Below are 18,653 nucleotides of genomic sequence, written 5' to 3'. Positions count from 1 at the left end.
CCCTGAGCACAGAGGAGGTGGCAGTGCCAGCCCAGGCTGTCCTTGGTCACTTGGCTGTGCCCATCAGGGATGGCACGTGCTGGGGAAATCCAAATCCTGCAGCTCTCGGGAGGGAAATTCTCCTGCGTGTTTAGACTTGATTATTGTGACTGGTTCAGGGAAGAACCAGCACTGCAATTCAATAAAAACTCCCCCAGCAAGTGGATCCAGTGCAGGAGAGCAAACTCCTGTCTCTGAGAGGATTGTAGGTACCTGTTGCTAAGTCCATTAGAGATATTTATAACCCCAGGCTTGATACCCAGGATGTGCTGTGAGCCAGAGCAGTCCCTGGCAGGGCTGCACAGGGGAGCTGAGCGTTTCCCTGCTGGATAAATACACTCTCACCATTGACAAATATTAAATTGCCTCATCTTTTGTCTGACTGATACTTGTTTCAGTTCTAGAAAAACCAGGCAATCTATAGTATAGCAAATTTGAAGTGGTGTTTTCATTCCCACGTTGGAATTTCACTGGTGTCAGTCTCCTTCCCATGTTTTGCAGTTTTCTTTAGTTCTGTTTTGCACACTTTTGTTTTGTGTGGTCAATACAGCAGCGTGGGCATGGGCAGGAAGGGGCTGGGGGAGCTGGGAAAGGGGCTCAGCCTGCAGAAAAGGGGGATCAGGGGGAAATTCTGGCTCTGCACAGCTCCCTGCCAGGAGGGGACAGCCAGGGGATTTGGGATCTGCTCCAGGAACAGGGGCAGGAGCAGAGAATGGCCTCAGGCTGGGCCAGGGGAGGGCAGGGTGGATTGGAAGGAAAATTTCCTCACTGGGAGTTCTCCAGCCTTGGCACAGCTGTCCCCATCCCTGTGGATGTGGCACCTGGGGACAGGTGGCCCTGCAGTGCTGGGGTGTGACTGGGCTCAGGGGTCCTGTCCGAGCTGGGTGGCTCTGTGACATCCCAGAGGTCACAGAGGGAGCTGGGGCTGTGTGTTCCACGTGCCATGGCTGGAGCTGCCCCCACATGCTCTGCCCACCTGGCTGCAGGGCAGGGGGCTCCTCCTGAGCCCTGGGCTCCAGAACAGTGAGTGCCCTGCCCATGGAGCCTCCTGGGACTCCTGCAGCCTCCCTGCAGCCTCTCTGCCATCCCTGCAGCCATCCCTGCAGCCATCCCTGCAGCCATCCCTGCAGCCATCCCTGCAACCATCCCTGCAGCCATCCCTGCAACCATCCCTGCCATCCCTGGTGCCATCCCTGGTGCCATCCCTGCAGCCATCCCTGGTACCATCCCTGGTGCCATCCCTGCAGCCACCCCTAGTGCCATCCCTGCAGCCATCCCTGCAGCCATCCCTGCAGCCTCCCTGCCATCCCTGCAGCCATCCCTGCCTTCCCTGCAGCCATCCCTGCCATCCCTGCAGCCTCCCTGCAACCATCCCTGCCACCCCTGCAGCCATCCCTGCAGCCATCCCTGCAGCCATCCCTGCAGCCATCCCTGCAGCCATCCCTGCAGCCATCCCTGCCATCCCTGCCCTCTGTTCTCTGTCCTGTGCAGAATCCCCCCTCTGTCACTCTGTGATGTCCAGCTGTGTCCCTCTCTGACCCTGCTGCACAGCTCAGACCCCACTGGTTGCCCTTACAAACTGCTTTGATGGTGTGCAGAGGAAGGGATTTCCCTGTGATCTCACTGCTCAGGTCTCTGAGGAGCTGACAGCTCTGAAGTGAGTGTGGGAAGGAGATGAGCAGAGAACAGGAGCAGAGCCACCGGGGTGATGGAGTGTGCCCAGACAAGGGCACAGAGCTGGGGAAGGATCCAGAGCATAAATCCTGTGAGGAGCTCCTGAGGGAGCTGGGAGGGGGCTGGAGAATTGCTGAGGGAGCTGGGAGGGGGCTGGAGAATTCCTGAGGGTGCTGGGAAGGGGCTCAGCCTGGAGAAAAGGGGGATCAGGGAGAAATTCTGGCTCTGCACAACTCCCTGCCAGGAGGGGACAGCCAGGGGATTTGGGATCTGCTCCAGGAACAGGGACAGAGGAGAGGGAACGGCCTCAGGCTGGGCAGGGGACGTCAAGGTGGATTTGGGGAACATTTCATCATGGAAAGGGCTGTCCAGCCCTGGCACAGCTGCCCAGGACAGTGTTGGACACCCTGTTGCTGGAGAGATTTATCAACCCTGTGGATGTGGCACTTGGGGACATGAGTGGTGGCCTTGCAGAGCTGGGGACACTTGCACTGAACTTGTGTTGCTGCACTGACCACTGCTGGAAATGCTGAGTGTGGACCTGTGGAAGATGAGCCCAGATGTGTTTGCTGGCAGTGACAGTGACTATTCCATGCAGTAATTCTGTGTGACACCGTGTTTCACCCTGGCAGTACCCCCAGAGCTCCTTCCTTGCTGTGTGTGACAGCAGTGGCAGTGCCTGGGTCATTCCTCCTTAGCTGCAGCACCTCCGTGTGAGACTGAGATTTACCTGGGAGCAAACACAGCTGTGTAACAGGTTTGGGACTGGTTTTCAAAAATATTATCAGTATTTCCCTGTCTGTGACTCATCCCAGTGCCACCATTGCCTTTTCCTAAACAACATACCTGTTGTGACATTACTTCTGTGTTAAATGTTGCAGGCTGTTTATTCTGTCTCTGCAGCAATCAGATCCACACTAAATGGACTCCAGAAAGGCAACTTACATGTTAAATGCTATATTTGTTCTGTCTCTGCAGCAGTCACATCTACACTAAATGGACTCCAGAAAGGCAGGCACTGATTCCTGTAGTGATAAGCATACAATTTTCTTTAAAAACCTGCTTTTTGTCATGATTTCAGCTAGGAAAGGCAAATTACTTTCTTCCCAGTATTTCTGTGCATTACACCTCAGATGGATTTCTTGCTAGCTAATTTCTCTGCTCCTGATCCATCATCAGAGTGATTTTAACCATGAGGAGTCCCCTTGGAAGCAGGAGCTGCAGAAGGCAGGACCCCAGCCCAGGGGGCAGTGACATTGAGGCTGGGCTGTGACCCAGCAGCAGCCCAGATAAACGGGATGCATTCCCTGGAATGGCCTTTCCTCTGCTTTAGTGACTCCTGCCTTGCCTGAGTGCTCCCAAGGTGTGATCAGGGTGGTTCTGGCAGGGCTGCTCTGAGTGCACAGGCAGCAATTCCCACTTGTGCCTCACCTCAGCTTTAACCTGGAGACTTGCAGTGAAGTGTCTGAGGAGCAGAGAGAGGAGAGAACTTCCTGGGTCACAGAGTCCAGTCACCTGGGGCTGGAGACACAGGCACCCTACAATCAATCCTTTCATCGAGGCAGCCCACACCCTCCTGCCTGACAAGGTGTGATTGTTCTCAGCTTGGCCTCCAGGACCTGAGAGGTGCTTCCCACCCGGGACAGCTCTGGAATTCTGAGCAGGAGGGTTGTGCCAGGCTCTCAGGTGTGCTGGGGGCTGTGTCCATGGGCAGATCCCATGGGTTTGTGGGTTAGGGTGCTGCTCTGGGCTGTGTCCATGGCCATATCCCATGGGTTTGTCCCTCTTTAGGGTGCTGCTCCATGGCCATATCCCATGGGTCTGTCCCTCTTTAGGGTGCTGCTCTGTGCTGTATCCATGGCCATATCCCATGGGTCTGTCCCTCTTTAGGGTGCTGCTCCATGACCCAATCCCATGGGTCTGTCCCTCTTTAGGGTGCTGCTCCATGGCCCAATCCCATGGGTCTGTCCCTCTTTAGGGTGCTGCTCTGGGCTGTATCCATGACCCAATCCCATGGATTTGTCCCTCTTTAGGGTGCTGCTCTGGGCTGTGTCCATGGCCAGATCCCATGGGTTTGTCCCTCTTTAGGGTGCTGCTCTGTGCTGTATCCATGACCCAATCCCATGGGTCTGTCCCTCTTTAGGGTGCTGCTCTGTGCTGCTCCATGACCCAATCCCATGGGTCTGTCCCTCTTTAGGGTGCTGCTCCATGGCCATATCCCATGGGTCTGTCCCTCTTTAGGGTGCTGTATCCATGACCCAATCCCATGGGTCTGTCCCTCTTTAGGGTGCTCCTCTCCCTGCAGCACCGAGCGAGCCGTGCGTCGGGAGCACCCCCAGCCTTACATAATCCTTCAGCTCCAGGAGCTGCAGTTAACACATTTCCTCAATGAGGGATTGCTGTTTTTCCCTCTGCAGCTTTCCATGTGGTACCCATGAAGATGAGGCTGAGGACAAGGAAAGCTGCCCAGCAGTCCAACCAGCTCCACACGCAGCGGGCGCTGCGGGCCAAGCGGAAACACTCGGAGGTGGAGGAGCCCTTACCTGGCGGCGGGGGAAAACCACCCAAAAATGACACAGGCCTCTTGTCTTCAATCAAAAAGTTCATTAAAGGAAGCACACCCAAGGTACGTGGGCTGCAGGGCCCTGCTGTGCTTTCAGTCACTTCCAATTTCAGTGAAAATCAGTTGTGTTAAGAATTCATCGTGAGGTGGAAACAAAACAAAGAATTGGAAGGCAACAAGTGCCTGTGAGATGTGTCAGGTAAAGCAGACTGAAACCTTCAGGAGTCAGTTGTGAGTGTATTTAACTGTCCAGTAAGTCACAGGCTTTGTTACCTGGTGTTCCTTTGTGAAAATGTCAAATAAATTCACTACATTCCTAATTTCTATTTAAAGGATTCCTTGAATCCAGATTCAAGGAATTACCAGTACTAACAACTTAGAAAAGCCAGTCTGTAAGCATTAATTGACTGTTTCTGGCAATTTTATCCAAAATCATTTAGGAGTCATTTAATCAATGAAGGTCAAACCTCACAAATCTGAGTGCCATGGAATTGATGCAGCTGCTCAGGGATTCCTGCAGTGAGCACTGCCCTGCTTGGAGCATCACATCCAGATCTTGTCAGGGAAAACAACAACAAAATCTCACATCTTGGTGCAGCTGGAAGGCTGAGCTTTACTGATCTGCACATGTGAACACCTGTTACATGTGCTGCATGGACATTGAGGGTGAGAAATATATATACACACACACACACATAAATATATATATGTATAAACTTTGATAGGCTGAATGTAACCTTGCAATTGCTTCAAAAACTGGTTTTTTCTCCTCTAGATGGAGGCCAGTTAAAAACCCCACATCATCCATCCCAGCGATTCAGACACTGCCATTATGTAACTGCAGATTTGAAAGAAGAGTATCCAAGAAGTCATAACTAATTTACAGTGTATCCCAGAGCAGCTATGTGATAAATAAAAATCTGATCAAATTGGGGGAAAAGGGTAAGAAACCTGTCACAAACCTGTGCCTGCACATAGAGCCATGCACAGAAGATGTGCAGAACTCTTTGGTTCTGTCTCATTCCCATGAGTGCAGCAGTCTCTGGTTCCCAGGTAAGGACAAACTTTGGGTTTTCCACAGCTCAGTTTTGCCCTGTACTGGTAGGGGTTGTCACACTGGATGTTGTTGGGCAATTCACCTGCTGTGCATTTAACAGGCAGAGAAATCAAGTTTGAGGTAATTTTAGTTGCTTGTCTCTGCCTTTGCCAGCCTCTGCAGCACTGGAATATTTACAGGTTGGCTGTAAAGACAATTTCTGCTACAGCAGCTCCATGCAGAGTTTTCATTCCCCATTCTCTGACTTAGTTTAAACTCGTGTGAAATCCCAGCTGGCCAGGCCCTTGTTGCAGATTCTGCAGCTGGAAGGGGAGCAGAGCAGTGAAGGGATTGTTGGTGAGCTTCTGCAGGAGATAACCTGATTCTGTGTCTGTTCCATGGAAAAGGCACTGCTCAGCACGCTTCTTCTTTCCCTCTTTTCTGTTTTAAGGAAGAAAGAGAAAATCCCAGCAAGAGGAGTCGGATTGAGCGGGACATTGATAACAACCTGATCACCTCCACCCCCCAGACAGGGGAGAACCCCAACAAACAGCTCTCGAGAGTGCGGCGGAAAAGTCAGATCAATGGAGGTGGGTGAGGGCATCCTGCCTCTGTGCTCTGGTTGCAGGGGTTCCTGATGGCACCCAGGAGAATTCCTGATAGCACCCCAGCTGTGCTCTGCTCCAGGGGTTCCTGATAGCACCCAGCTGTGCTCTGATCCAGGAGAATTCCTGATAGCACCCCAGAGTGCTCTGATCCAGGGGGTTCCTGATGGCACCCAGCTCTGCTCTGATCCAGGAGAATTCTCTGATCCAGGGGTTCCTGAGAGCACCCAGGTGTGCTCTGATCCAGGAGAATTCCCTGATCCCCCTGCTGTGCTCAGATCTCCCAGCTGTGCTCTGCTCCAGGGGTTCCTGATGGCACCCAGCTGTGCTCTGATCCAGGAGAATTTCCTGATCCCCCTGCTGTGCTCAGATCTCCCAGCTGTGCTCTGCTCCAGGAGAATTCCCTGATCCCCCAGCTGTGCTCTGATCCAGGAGTATTCCCTGATCCCCCAGCTGTGCTCTGATCCCCCAGCTGTGCTCTGCTCCAGGAGAATTCCCTGATCCCCCAGCTGTGCTCTGATCCCCCAGCTGTGCTCTGATCCAGGAGAATTCCCTGATCCCCCAGCTGTGCTCTGATCCCCCAGCTGTGCTCTGCTCCAGGAGAATTCCCTGATCCCCAGCTGTGCTCTGCTCCAGGAGAATTCCCTGATCCCCCAGCTGTGCTCTGATCCAGGGCCCTTCTACTCTGGGGAAGGTTCCTGGGGCTTGTGGCTGCCTTCAGTGAGAGCAGGGCTGAGCTGATCAGAGCAGAACAGGATTCCCAGGGAGGTGAGCAGCACTTCCATCACCCCCAGACATGTCCACTGTGTCTGTGGGAGAACAGTTTGGATCAGCAGCAGCTACTTTGGAACTAATTTAACTTTTTTGTTGTTTTTAATTATTATTCTAAAAGTCCCATAATAATTAGATTTAGCTCTTTTCCAGTTTTCTCACAAATAAAAGGGAAATGTGACCTCCCAACTCCTGATGTTTGTGGAAGTAAGCAGGTGTCCTGGATGCTGAGAGCACTTGTCAGACACAGACAGGTTTCTGTCAGAAGTGTGGGGTGGGGATCTGAGCTGTGGCATGGGAGAGCACCCTTGCTCAGTGTCAGATCTGTAAGTGGACATTCACTGAATTCTGTCCTTTGGGATAAAACTGGCAATTCCTTCCCCTCCCAGCTGTGGCTGTGCTCTGTGTGTGGGGAGGGACAAACAGTCTGGAGCAGCTGAGGCTGGGCAGGGAATCCTGACCCTTTCTCCTGCCTCCCTCTAGTGGAGTCCTGGCACTGAGAGCACTGAGCTCTGCTCCCAGCACATCCTGCCAGGATCTGCAGCTCTGCTGTTGTGCAGCAGGGGCTGCTGCCTGCTCTGCAGAGAGGCTCTGGGGGCTGCTCACAATGGGCATTTGGGGTCTGTGCTGGTGCAGACTCTCATGGAGCCAGCTGAGCCATGGACAGGAGTTCACCCTGGAGTGCAAGTGCTGACCATAAAGGAGCAGAGGCAGCTGAAGCCCAGCTGGCTGGTGGTAAAACTCAGACTTTTTATTTTCCAGAAGCTGGAAGTTACGAGATGACAAACCAACACGTAAAGCAGAATGGAAAATTGGAAGATAACCCTACCACAGGCAGCCCCCCACGAACAACGTTACTGGGAACCATCTTTTCTCCTGTTTTCAATTTTTTTTCACCAGCAAATAAAAATGGTGAGTATTACTCAAAAAGCCAATACTCTTGAAGCTGAGAGTGATAGATTCAATACACTTTTCATTCTGGTTTACAAACCAAGAGTTACTGCTGCCAGGCAAAAAGGCTCCTTAATCTTAGATGGGCTGATGGTTAATGAAAAAGCTTACAAGCATTAAAACCTTTCTTTCATGGGTGTATTTGGTGGTGCACCTTTCAGTTTAAAAAAAAAAAGGGATTACATTCTTGTCTCAAACATGTCACGACAAGACAAGACACTGTCAAGGTTTTTGGTTTGGTTCTTATTTTTGTGGCATGAATGAGTGCAAATATCTGTAATTATTCAGAGATGTTGTGTGTGTGGTTAATAATATTGAGTGTGAGCATTAGGACAGTTTGTGTGTGTGGTTAATAATGAGTGTGAGCATTAGGACAGTTTGTGTGTGTGGTTAATAACCAGTGTGAGCCTTAGAGCACTGTGTGTGTGGTTAATAATATTGAGTGTGAGCATTAGAACATTGTGTGTGTGGTTAATGAGTGTGAGCATTACAGCACTGTGTGTGTGGTTAATAATGAGCTGAGCACTGTGACACGGAGCTCACCCTCAGGGTAAGGAGTGTTTGGAAATGTCCCTCAGGAACATCGGGCTCGGACTCCCCGGGCCAGGCCGTGGAGGCTGAGGAGATCGTGAAGCAGCTGGACATGGAGCAGGTGGACGAGATCACCACGAGCACAGCCACGGCCACATCCACCAACGGCGCCTTCCCCGGGCAGGGCCAGCTCAGGGCTGTCAACAACGGCCTGGGGGACAGCGAGGAGCCCGGGGACCACGACCTGCCCCCGCTCACGGGTAAGGGACAGGGTGGGGTCAGGGTGTGTGTGACAGGGACAGGGACAGTGCCACTGGGACAGTGTGTGTGACAGGGACAGGGACAGTGTCACAGGGACAGTGTCACAGGGACAGGGACAGTGTGTGTGTGACAGGGACAGTGTGTGTGACAGGGACAGCAAGGTGCCTGAGGACCGCGACCTGCCCCTGCTCACGGGTAAGGGACAGGGTCAGGGTGTGTGTGACAGGGACAGGGACACTGGGACAGTGTGTGTGCACAGGGACAGCGAGGAGCCCGGGGACCATGACCTGCCCCCGCTCACGGGTAAGGGACAGGGTCAGTGTGTGTGACAGGGACAGTGTGTGTGTGACAGGGACAGGGACACTGGGACAGTGTGTGTGTCACAGGGACAGCGAGGAGCCCGGGGACCGCGACCTGCCCCCGCTCACAGGTAAGGGACGGGGTCAGTGTGTGTGTGACAGGGACAGTGTGTGTGTGACAGGGACAGGGACAGTGTCACAGGGACAGTGTGTGTGTGACAGGGACAGGGACAGTGCCACTGGGACAGTGTGTGTGTGACAGGGACAGTGTCACAGGGACAGTGTGTGTGTGACAGGGACAGGGACAGTGCCACTGGGACAGTGTGTGTGACAGGGACAGTGCCACTGGGACAGTGTGTGTGACAGGGACAGTGCCACAGGGACAGTGCCACAGGGACATTGTGTGTGTCACTGGGACAGGGACAGTGTGTGTGCAGAGGGACAGTGTCTGTGTCCCAGGGACAGGGACAGTGCCTGTGGCAGGGGCACAGGGAGGGAGTGATCCAGCACCTTGGCAGGGACTGTGTCCTCCTGCCCTTGGGCCCTGCAAACAGTGTTAATTCTGATTTTTATGGCTGGCAGACAGGTGTGGTTTGTGCACCCAAGTCACCGTTTTGGCAGGGTGTATCTATTCCTGCTGTAGCTCAGGTGGCCTCATCACAGAATCACAAAGTTACAGAATCACAGAATAACCAGGCTGGAAGAGACCTGCAAGGTCATGGAGTCCAGGCCATGCCCAGCACCTCAGCTCCACCATGGCACCCAGTGCCACATCCAGGTTTTCTTTAACACATCCATCACCTCCCCAGGCAGAGCATTCCAATCCTTTATTGTGTCACTGGAGCAGCACTTCCTGCCATGGAAGCAGAGATTCCAGAGGAAAGGAGGGATTGTTAACACTGAGCTGCACACTCTGGTCTCCAGAGAGAACCTGGCTGCATTTTGATGTCGTGTGTTAGAACCACACAGTGAATGAAAACACACAGACCCTACACTCACACTCATGTTCTCTATTTTCTATGGTAGACAACATCTTTTTTTTGACAAAAACTGGAGCCATAAAATTCAGCTTGTGTGTGCATGGGCAGCATCAGATCCTTGGCCAAAGCCTCCCCAGCCCCTGCAGGCCCTGGGGATGAGCAGCTTGGGGTGAAGTCACCTCTGGGCAGGGCAGCTGGGGCTGCAGGGACACTTTGTTCTCCTCCCTCGTGTCTCGAGTGCAAATTGTCACTTTAAAGAACTGCACTAATAAGAACAGCTCTTGTGGTTTTTTGTTTTATTTTTTGTTTTGGTCATTTTGGTTGAATTTCAGCACCAGTATCTCCAGACAGTGGCTACTCATCAGCTCATGCAGAAGCCACCTACGAAGAGGACTGGGAAGTCTTTGATCCGTAAGTGCCAGTGTTCCTCCTGGGAATAATAAATTCATCATTTGGGCTATTGAATTAAGTTACTTCTATTTAAATTGGCTTATTTTCATGTTATGATAACGAACTCCAGAACCTCTCAGCTTAAAACAAATGTGTGTGCTCATCTGGGGTTTATTTCAATTTAAAATACTTCTTGTGCCTTAAATATTTCAAATATTAAGTTGGCCTACAATAATGTACATTTTTACACCCAATCTGAATTCTTTTCAGATACTATTTCATCAAACATGTCCCCCCACTAACAGAAGAGCAGCTGAACAGGAAGCCAGCTCTCCCACTGAAAACCAGAAGCACACCAGAGTTCTCATTAGTTCTAGACTTGGTAAATATCTTTATAAACACAAACCAAAGCAGGGGGATGGAGCATTTCCCTTGTTTTGTTCATTGTGGAAATCACTTTTGCTTGCTTTAAACAAAGACTGTTGAATGTTGCAAAATTTTAGTTAAAAATAGTTGAAAAAGAATTAATTGTGAGCTGTGTTTGTCAAATGGTTCCATCCTGCTTAAGGGAAAAAAAAAAAAGCATTACAGTTTGAACATCTCAGTTATCTGTCCCCATAAAACTTCCCTAAATCCAGTGTGGGAAAATGAGGTGGAATAAATAAGAAAATTCAGTTACGAGTGTCTTTCCTCGAGACTGATGAAAAATGAAACTTTTCCTTTTTAGAACGTTCTTAAAGGGCACAAATCCACTTTCTGAAATACTCTTATAAAAGGTATTTGTCTTTGTGATGGTTTGTTGAGTCTGGAAAGGTGTTTCAGAGCCTCTGGTCTGTGTTTTTTGAGCAGCATCACTTGGGTCATTGGAGTGGGTGGGTTATTCCCAATGAACAATCAGGCTGGAACTGAATGAGAGCAGAGCCCACAAAATGAAATATCTCCTTATAGCTGCACCCCCAGCAGTTCCAGTGAAAATTTAAAAATTGCAATAATGAAATGTTTAATTCATCCTAAGAATTTTCTTCAGTCTTGACAGCACTTACACAAACCTACATTTTCCATTCTAAATAAACCTGCTTTAAAATGAACACAAAATGCAGAAACTACTTCTATTTTCAACATTGCCTTTTCACACTCTTTCCTTTCCTTTATGTAACTTCCTCTAGGATGAAACATTAGTGCACTGTAGTCTAAACGAATTAGAAGATGCTGCACTCACTTTTCCAGTTCTTTTTCAAGATGTCATTTACCAGGTGAATAGAAGAACACAAACGTGTTTATTTGGTTTTGTGGGAGCCCTTGCTGTGTGTGGTTGTTGGAGGGAGAAGCAGCAGCCTGGCATTTCACTCCTGCCTGGTGATAACTGCAGGAAATTTGGAGTTCCTGAGACTGATCCAGGAGCCCAAATCCTGCCCTGGGCTCAGGGAGAGGCAGAACCCCTGGGAAGGGTTTCTGTGTGCAGCTCTGTGTGCTGCTGCTGGAGTTTGTGGAAATGCAGAAACAGCTGAAACCTTCTTGAAATCATTTCTGACACCCCCAGGCTCAGTGATTGGTGGTGGTTTTTAGGAGGAGGATTTAGTTCTTGTGTCCAGGGCTCTGCCCTGGTGAGAGCTGACTCAGGCTGTTCAGTCAAAGCAACCCCATTCATTTCTAGTTTAGAACTTCTGTATTTTATTACATTTTTTCCTAACTCCATCCAGTTTTCCAGTGGATGTTAGGGCTGATATTTCTGTGTCCTGCTCCCCCTGAGCTGCCCAGGCTGGAGCTGAGGGACTCTGGAGTCCCTGGGGTGTTCTTGTGCAGGAGCTGAGCCTTGCTGCTGATTGCTGCTGCTCATTTTGGCCTCCTGTGCCCAAAGTGGGCTGTGCTGGGAGGGGATGGCTGCAGGGAGGGCAGGGAGTGCTGCTGGAGGAATGCTGGATTTGGGGATTTGGGGAGTGTTTGCTGGGTTTGGGGAGTACTGCTGAAGGAAGGCTGGATTTGGGGGATGCTGCTGGAGGCTGGATTTGGGAATTTGGGGATTTGGGGGTTTGGGCAGTGTGCTGAAGGCTGGATTTGGGGATTTGGGATTTGGGGTTTGGGCAGTGTGCTGAAGGCTGGGTTTGGGGATTGGGGGTTAGGGGTTTGGGCAGTGTGCTGAAGGCTGGATTTGGGGGTTTGGGGATTTGGGGGTTTAGGGATTTGGGGGTTTGGGGTTTGGGCAGTGTGCTGAAGCCTGGATTTGGGGGTTTGGGGTTTGGGGTTTGGGCAGTGTGCTGGAGGCTGGATTTGGGGATTTGGGGGTTTGGGGTTTGGGGGTTTAGGGATTTGGGGATTTGGGATTTGGGGTTTGGGCAGTGTGCAGAAGGCTGGATTTGGGGGTTTGGGGTTTGGGGTTTGGGCAGTGTGCTGAAGGCTGGATTTGGGGATTTGGGGTTTGGGCAGTGTGCTGAAGGCTGGGTTTAGGGATTTGGGGTTTGGGCAGTGTGCTGAAGGCTGGATTTGGGGATTTGGGGTTTGGGCAGTGTGCTGAAGGCTGGATTTGGGGGTTTGGGGGTTTAGGGATTTGGGGATTTGGGATTTGGGGTTTGGGCAGTGTGCTGAAGGCTGGATTTGGGGATTGGGGGTTTGGGGTTTGGGCAGTGTGCTGAAGGCTGGATTTGGGGATTTGGGATTTGGGGTTTGGGCAGTGTGCTGAAGGCTGGATTTGGGGGTTTGGGATTTGGGGTTTGGGCAGTGTGCTGAAGGCTGGATTTGGGGGTTTAGGGATTTGGGGTTTGGGCAGTGTGCTGAAGCCCCTCTGTGCTGCAGGTGTACGTCCGGCTAAGGCCGTTCTTCCGAGAGTTCCTGGAGAGGATGTCTCAGATCTATGAGGTAAAGCTCACACACCACCTCTGAACTTCATTTTTATCCCCTTATTTCTACCCCCAGTGGTGACTCTTTGCTCTCCAATCCCCAGATCATTCTGTTTACTGCTTCTAAGAAGGTGTATGCAGACAAGCTATTGAACATCCTGGACCCCAAAAAGCAGCTGGTCAGGTAAAACCAAACAATGGCACTGAGCAAACTGCTCCTGTGCCTGGCAGGGCTGGGACTGCTCCTTGCTGCAGAGGCTCCCTGGCTGCCTCCTCGGGGCTTTGCCTGGGCTGGGAGGGAGAAAAATGGATTGAAGTGATGGAATTGGTGCCTGTGATGAAATAACCCCGGGCCCAAACCTGTGTCTGCTCAGTCTCTGTTAGGCTGGCTCATGGGAAATGACCTCTTGGGGATCACAAATTGCTTTGGAACACACACTGCAAATAAAGGAAATGAGATCAGTACCTGATTACTTTTAAACTATTCAATTTTACTTACTATGAATTGTGACTTGTGTAGCTTTTACAATCAGCATGCTTTTAATTCTCATTCAGTCACAAAATCATTTGTCTGTTGGTTTTCTCTTAGGGCTGGTTTGGTTTTTCATTTCTCAGTGCTGAGCCTTGTTGGGAGGTGTTTGGCTCTCCCAGTTCCATAGGGCAGGAGGGGATTGCAGGGGTGACATTCTGTCCCTCTCACCTGGCAGTGCTGGACCCAAACGGATTTCTGCTCAGGGCTTCCCCTGGGGGGGTGTCCCAGGCCAGGGAAACACCCCCAGAGGGTGGGGTCAGGACCCTGTGGGGCTGTGTCCCTGTCACACCTTCCTGCAGGTGTTACACCCTGCTGCAGGTGTCACAGCTTCCTGCAGGTGTTACACCTTCCCCTAGGTGTCACACCTTCCTCCAGGTGTCACCTTCCTGCAGGTGTCACCTTCCTGCAGGTGTCACACCTTCCTCCAGGTGTCACCTTCCTGCAGGTGTCACACCCTGCTCCAGGTGTCACCTTCCTGCAGGTGTCACACCCTGCTCCAGGTGTCACACCTTCCTCCAGGTGTCACCTTCCTCTGGGTGTCACACCCCCCTCCATGTGTCCCACCCCCCTCCAGGTGTCACACCTTCCTCCAGGTGTCACACCTTCCTCCAGGTGTCACCCTCCTGCAGGTGTCACACCCTGCTCCAGGTGTCACACCCTGCTCCAGGTGTCCCTGTCACACCCTCTTCCAGGTGTCACACCCTCCTCCAGGTGTCACCCCTTCCTGCAGACCCCTGATGTGAGCAGGGCTCTGAGGGCTCCTGCAGGCACAGGAGGGGCAGTGGCCCAGGCACCTCTAGGGGCTGCAGGGATGCCCTGGGGGCTGCAGGGATGCTCTGGGGGCTGCAGGGATGCTCTGGGGTGTTGCAGGGATGCTCTGGGGGCTGCAGGGATGCTCTGGGGTGTTGCAGGGATGCTCTGGGGGCTGCAGGGATGCTCTGGGGGCTGCAGGGATGCTCTGGGGGGCTGCAGGGATGCTCTGGGGGGCTGCAGGGATGCTCTGGGCTCGCTGTGGGGCTGCTGTGGCTGAGCTGGCTGGGCCCCAGGTGCCTGTCAGCCCCACACGTGTGACTCACACTCTATATTTAAATGCAGCAGCTCATTTCCCTCCATGGCAACGTTGGGAGCTCAGCTCCTGCCTGGAATGAGCTGTGCACAGCTCCTGAGCTCCATTTCAGCATGCAGGCAGCCTGCAAGGGGCTGCACTGGGGCTGGGCAGCCCCAAATCTGCCTCCTCACCATCTATAATCCTGTGCAAAGCCATGAAATGGGAGCTTCATTCCTGCTGGTTCCCAGTCAGAGCCCTTTTAGTCAGCCCATCCATTTCTTCTGTCCTGAATTCCACAGCAGCAGGCTCGTGGGCAGGGAGGGAGCTGATGGGTGCTGTGGCCCCAAGGCTTTTTTTGAGATGTAATACCTGAGATGGGTTAATGGGCAGCAGAGGTGTAACAGGACAGGAAACATTCCTTGTGACACTCCTGTCCTGGGAGGGTTGGGACAGAATAAAGGGATAATAAACCCCAGTGAATGGCTCTGTGCACATCCTTGGGGTGTTCTGGGTCCCTTCTTGGCCTGTCTGTGAAAGGGAAAGAAGAGCCTGAATAAATACAAACACCCTCCCCAGAACTGGGTTAGAGCAAAATCACCTCAGCTGGGCATCTTACCAGTGAAAAACTCTGAAGAGAGCAGGAAAAGGGCACAGTTCCCTAACAGAAGGAGAGAAAACTTTGGATAGGATAATGCTTGGCAAAGCTCAGTGTTCCTGGTCAGTGTGTCCCTGCCCTTGGTCTCCCTGATGAGTTTTCCTTTGCTGACAGGCACCGACTCTTCCGTGAGCACTGTGTGTGTGTACAAGGGAATTACATCAAGGACTTGAACATCCTGGGCAGAGACCTCTCCAAAACCATCATCATTGACAATTCACCACAAGCCTTTGCTTACCAGGTGAGGGGCTGGGACACCTGGGTGGGAGCCCCACGCCTGCATTTCACTTCTGAGGTGACTTTGGGGCTTTGTGTTGGAATTTGCAAACCAAACTGTGGGAAAGTACTCAGGAATCTCTAACTTGGAAACATTTTTCCCCCAAATGCTATTTCACAAGGCATATTTGTAGATAAATTAGGTATTAATCATGTGTTTATAATTTTTTTTTCATATTTTAACTTCAGCTTTCCAATGGAATTCCTATAGAAAGCTGGTTCATGGATAAAAATGATAATGAACTCCTAAAGTTGATTCCATTTCTGGAGAAACTCGTAGAGCTGGTAAGTGTTTGCTCTCCTGGCTTTTCCCACAACTGTCAGTGAGTTCCTTTAATACTTTCACCTGTTGTGAAGGGTTTCTGAGTCACTGGGATTGAGGCTGGTGAAGATCCAGGGACGTGTTCACACAGCAGAGGGGGACTTGTCATTGCTGGCAGTGTGAAATGCAGGGCTGTGGGACTGTGACATCAGCCTTAAGGAAATTGGGAATCTCTGAGCATCTGGAGGCCACAGTGCCTGTTGCTGGCTGTGCTGTGTGTCTTTATTCCTGAAAAGCCAATAATTCCCTCCTGAGCTGGTGTGGATGCTGTGGAGTTGTTTCTGTGAGTCTGCAATGGCACAGCTGGAGATTTCTGTTTGTTCTGTTCATAGAGGGTGCTGGACAAGGAGCCCTGCTCCAGGGGGTTCTGGCTGTGCTCATTCTCCTAAACCTGCCCTTTCTGTTTATTCTGTTTATTCTGTTTATTCTGTTCATAGAGGGGTGCTAGGCTGCCCTGCTGCAGGGGGCTCTGGCTGTGCTCATTGTCCTAACCCTGCCCTTTCTGTTTATTCTGTTTATTCTGTTCATAGAGGGGTGCTACACTGCCCTGCTGCAGGGGGCTCTGGCTCTGCTCATTTCTAACCCTGCCCTTTCTGTTTATTCTGTTTATTCTGTTTATTCTGTTCATAGAGGGGTGTTACACTGCCCTGCTGCCCTGGGGTTCTGTCTCTGCTCATCTCTAACCCTGCTCTTTCCCCCACAGAACGAAGACGTCCGACCTCACATCCGAGACAGATTTCGCTTGCATGATTTGCTACCCCCCGACTAAAGCTCTCACTGCCGAGGGGAGAAAATGCAGGACCCTGTTGGACTAATACAAAACATTGCCATTACTGTTGAAATTTTGCATTTTTGTACCCCGTCTTGCTTTTCTTATCTTTGGTGCCCAACAATGATCAAGGGTTACAGGAAGAGACTTTCTACACCTGAGGTTGCCGCCATCAGTACAATCCAGTACCCAGTAGGGAGGCTAGAACAGAAAAGTCTTTAGAACTAGTGCAACTCCAAGGAAATTTTTTATGTACAGGACATCTGCAGTTTATAAAGAAAATTCTGTTTCTGCCACCAGCAGTTTGACCTGTAGAAACACAGGATTTTATGATACAACAGAGATTGAAAACGGACTCGGATTTTCTCTCTGTTCGGTGCTCTAAGTGGGTTTGTAGCCACTTTTCTGTTACTTTTAAGATTCTCATTTCAACAGGAATGGCCAGTAAAAGTTGTTTTATTTTTCCTGTTAAGGTTTATAACCTTTTTACATTTTTGACCTGTATTAGATTAGAATTTCATTATGCATTCCTTTTAGTTGAGGCGCTTCATAGTTTTTCTGGAAATAGCCAAATTTTGTTAGTTTTTTTATTAAACAGTTGGCTGGCCGTTTCCCTGCTTTGTCTGCCTGCATCCTGTATATTTGTTTAAAAATATTCTCTAGTTTTAGCCCACGTAAGTTTCATTTAGAAAGAAAAAAAAACTGAAAAAAACCACAAAAAAAAAAAAACCCCAACCCTGCATTTATATTTTCTTTCTGTAATATTCTACTGTAGTCGAAACCTTTTCAAAAAAATCAAGAGACTGGCTAGCTAAGACGAAGATAAGAATGACAAATATTGGGAATATCCTGAACCATTGCGATGGCACGTCCTCTGGACAGAGCACAGCTGGCAGTGGCACCACGATGGACAAGGAATACCTCACCTCTGCTGTGGCCCGGGCAGTGTGCCCACCTGGGCAGGTGTGCTCACCTGGGCAGTGTGCCCACCTGGGCAGTGTGCTCACCTGGGCAGTGTGCCCACCTGGGCAGTGTGCCCACCTGGGCAGGGCTCCTGTGACACTCCTGCAGCCTCCAGGGCAGGGCTGCCCCTGCCATCCCCTGGTGTCCAGCCTGGCTCCCGTGCTCAGCTGGGATTGTCGAGCTGGGAATCGCCTTTTCCCGGAGGCTTTTTGTGGAAGGGAGAATTTGTACGAGTTAGGAAGCTTTGCCTCTCGACTGCATTGCCACGCCACAGGCTCGGACTGGTTTTGTGTAAAAGATGTCACAGAACGGCACTTTTTCTAAAGAGAAGTTTGCTATTTTGTATGCTTGATAAGAAAGTACAGTATTGGAAATTAAAGGTGGACAGCTGATAATTGAGAAGTATGTCAATTAATTTTTTATGTATATTACCTGTTTACTTGTACAATTTTATTGTACAAATTACATGCAGCTTCATTTTCAAATGAGTCCTTAAAATAAGGAAAATCTTTTTAGCAAAACATTTAATTTTTGTATTTTTGATTTTAAAAGGCATGAGTTATGTCAACTTTTTCCAGTGTATTAATGAAGATTTTAACTTTTCATCAGGTTGAGTGTTTTCTTACTATATTATCTGTTGTGTATGTAGCTAGCACATGGTGTCACTGAACTGTTAAAACTTAGCATGTAGAGCAAGCCTGTTTTGTGGAAAATCCTTATTCATTAAAAACAAAATCATCATGGCAGATTTTCTGCAAAAAAGTGAAAAAACATTTGCAATTCAGAATACTGATTTTTTTTGTATTTAAAGAAAGGTATTTTGCTTGCAGGAAAGAAATACTACAGATTCATTTTAATGAGAATCTTTTAAATGTATTTATCTTTAGGGCATCTGGGCATCTTTACGCTGTTTGTCTTATGTCTTTATTGAAATAAAATGTACAGAACATTACCTTTCCATCTGCTTGGTGCAGCCGTGTCCCCTGGGCAGCTGATGGAGATGGATGGATGGAGTGAGGGGTGCCTGCAGCCCCTGCTCCCCTGGGCCTGGCTCTGCACCCTCAGCTCCTGCCAGGGCACAGCTCAGTTCTGCACAGCTCAGTTCTGCACAGCTCAGTTCTGCACAGCTCAGAGCTGCTGTCACACTCACAGAT

General features: G+C 50.3%; 1 protein-coding gene across 1 annotated transcript in view; it reads left to right on the top strand.

Moving 5' to 3' along the window:
* The window catches only part of CTDSPL2 (CTD small phosphatase like 2), a 30,981-nt gene extending 12,530 nt beyond the window's left edge, over positions 1-18,451 (top strand). The window contains exons 2-13 of the mRNA XM_033071024.2: positions 4,131-4,339; positions 5,764-5,902; positions 7,451-7,600; positions 8,218-8,430; positions 10,043-10,121; positions 10,371-10,482; positions 11,267-11,353; positions 12,891-12,953; positions 13,039-13,118; positions 15,284-15,410; positions 15,635-15,730; positions 16,471-18,451. Of these exons, the coding sequence (XP_032926915.1) occupies positions 4,148-4,339; positions 5,764-5,902; positions 7,451-7,600; positions 8,218-8,430; positions 10,043-10,121; positions 10,371-10,482; positions 11,267-11,353; positions 12,891-12,953; positions 13,039-13,118; positions 15,284-15,410; positions 15,635-15,730; positions 16,471-16,536 (1,404 nt within the window). The 5' untranslated portion in view covers positions 4,131-4,147 and the 3' untranslated portion in view covers positions 16,537-18,451. The remainder of the gene's footprint in view (positions 1-4,130; positions 4,340-5,763; positions 5,903-7,450; positions 7,601-8,217; positions 8,431-10,042; positions 10,122-10,370; positions 10,483-11,266; positions 11,354-12,890; positions 12,954-13,038; positions 13,119-15,283; positions 15,411-15,634; positions 15,731-16,470) is intronic.
* The last annotated feature ends 202 nt before the right edge of the window (positions 18,452-18,653 follow it).

The sequence above is a fragment of the Catharus ustulatus genome, chromosome 12 (assembly GCF_009819885.2).
Source record: "Catharus ustulatus isolate bCatUst1 chromosome 12, bCatUst1.pri.v2, whole genome shotgun sequence".
NCBI classification, from domain to species: Eukaryota; Metazoa; Chordata; class Aves; order Passeriformes; family Turdidae; genus Catharus; species Catharus ustulatus.
Note: the sequence above shows the minus strand (reverse complement) of the source record. Positions and strands in the feature narration are given on the sequence as shown.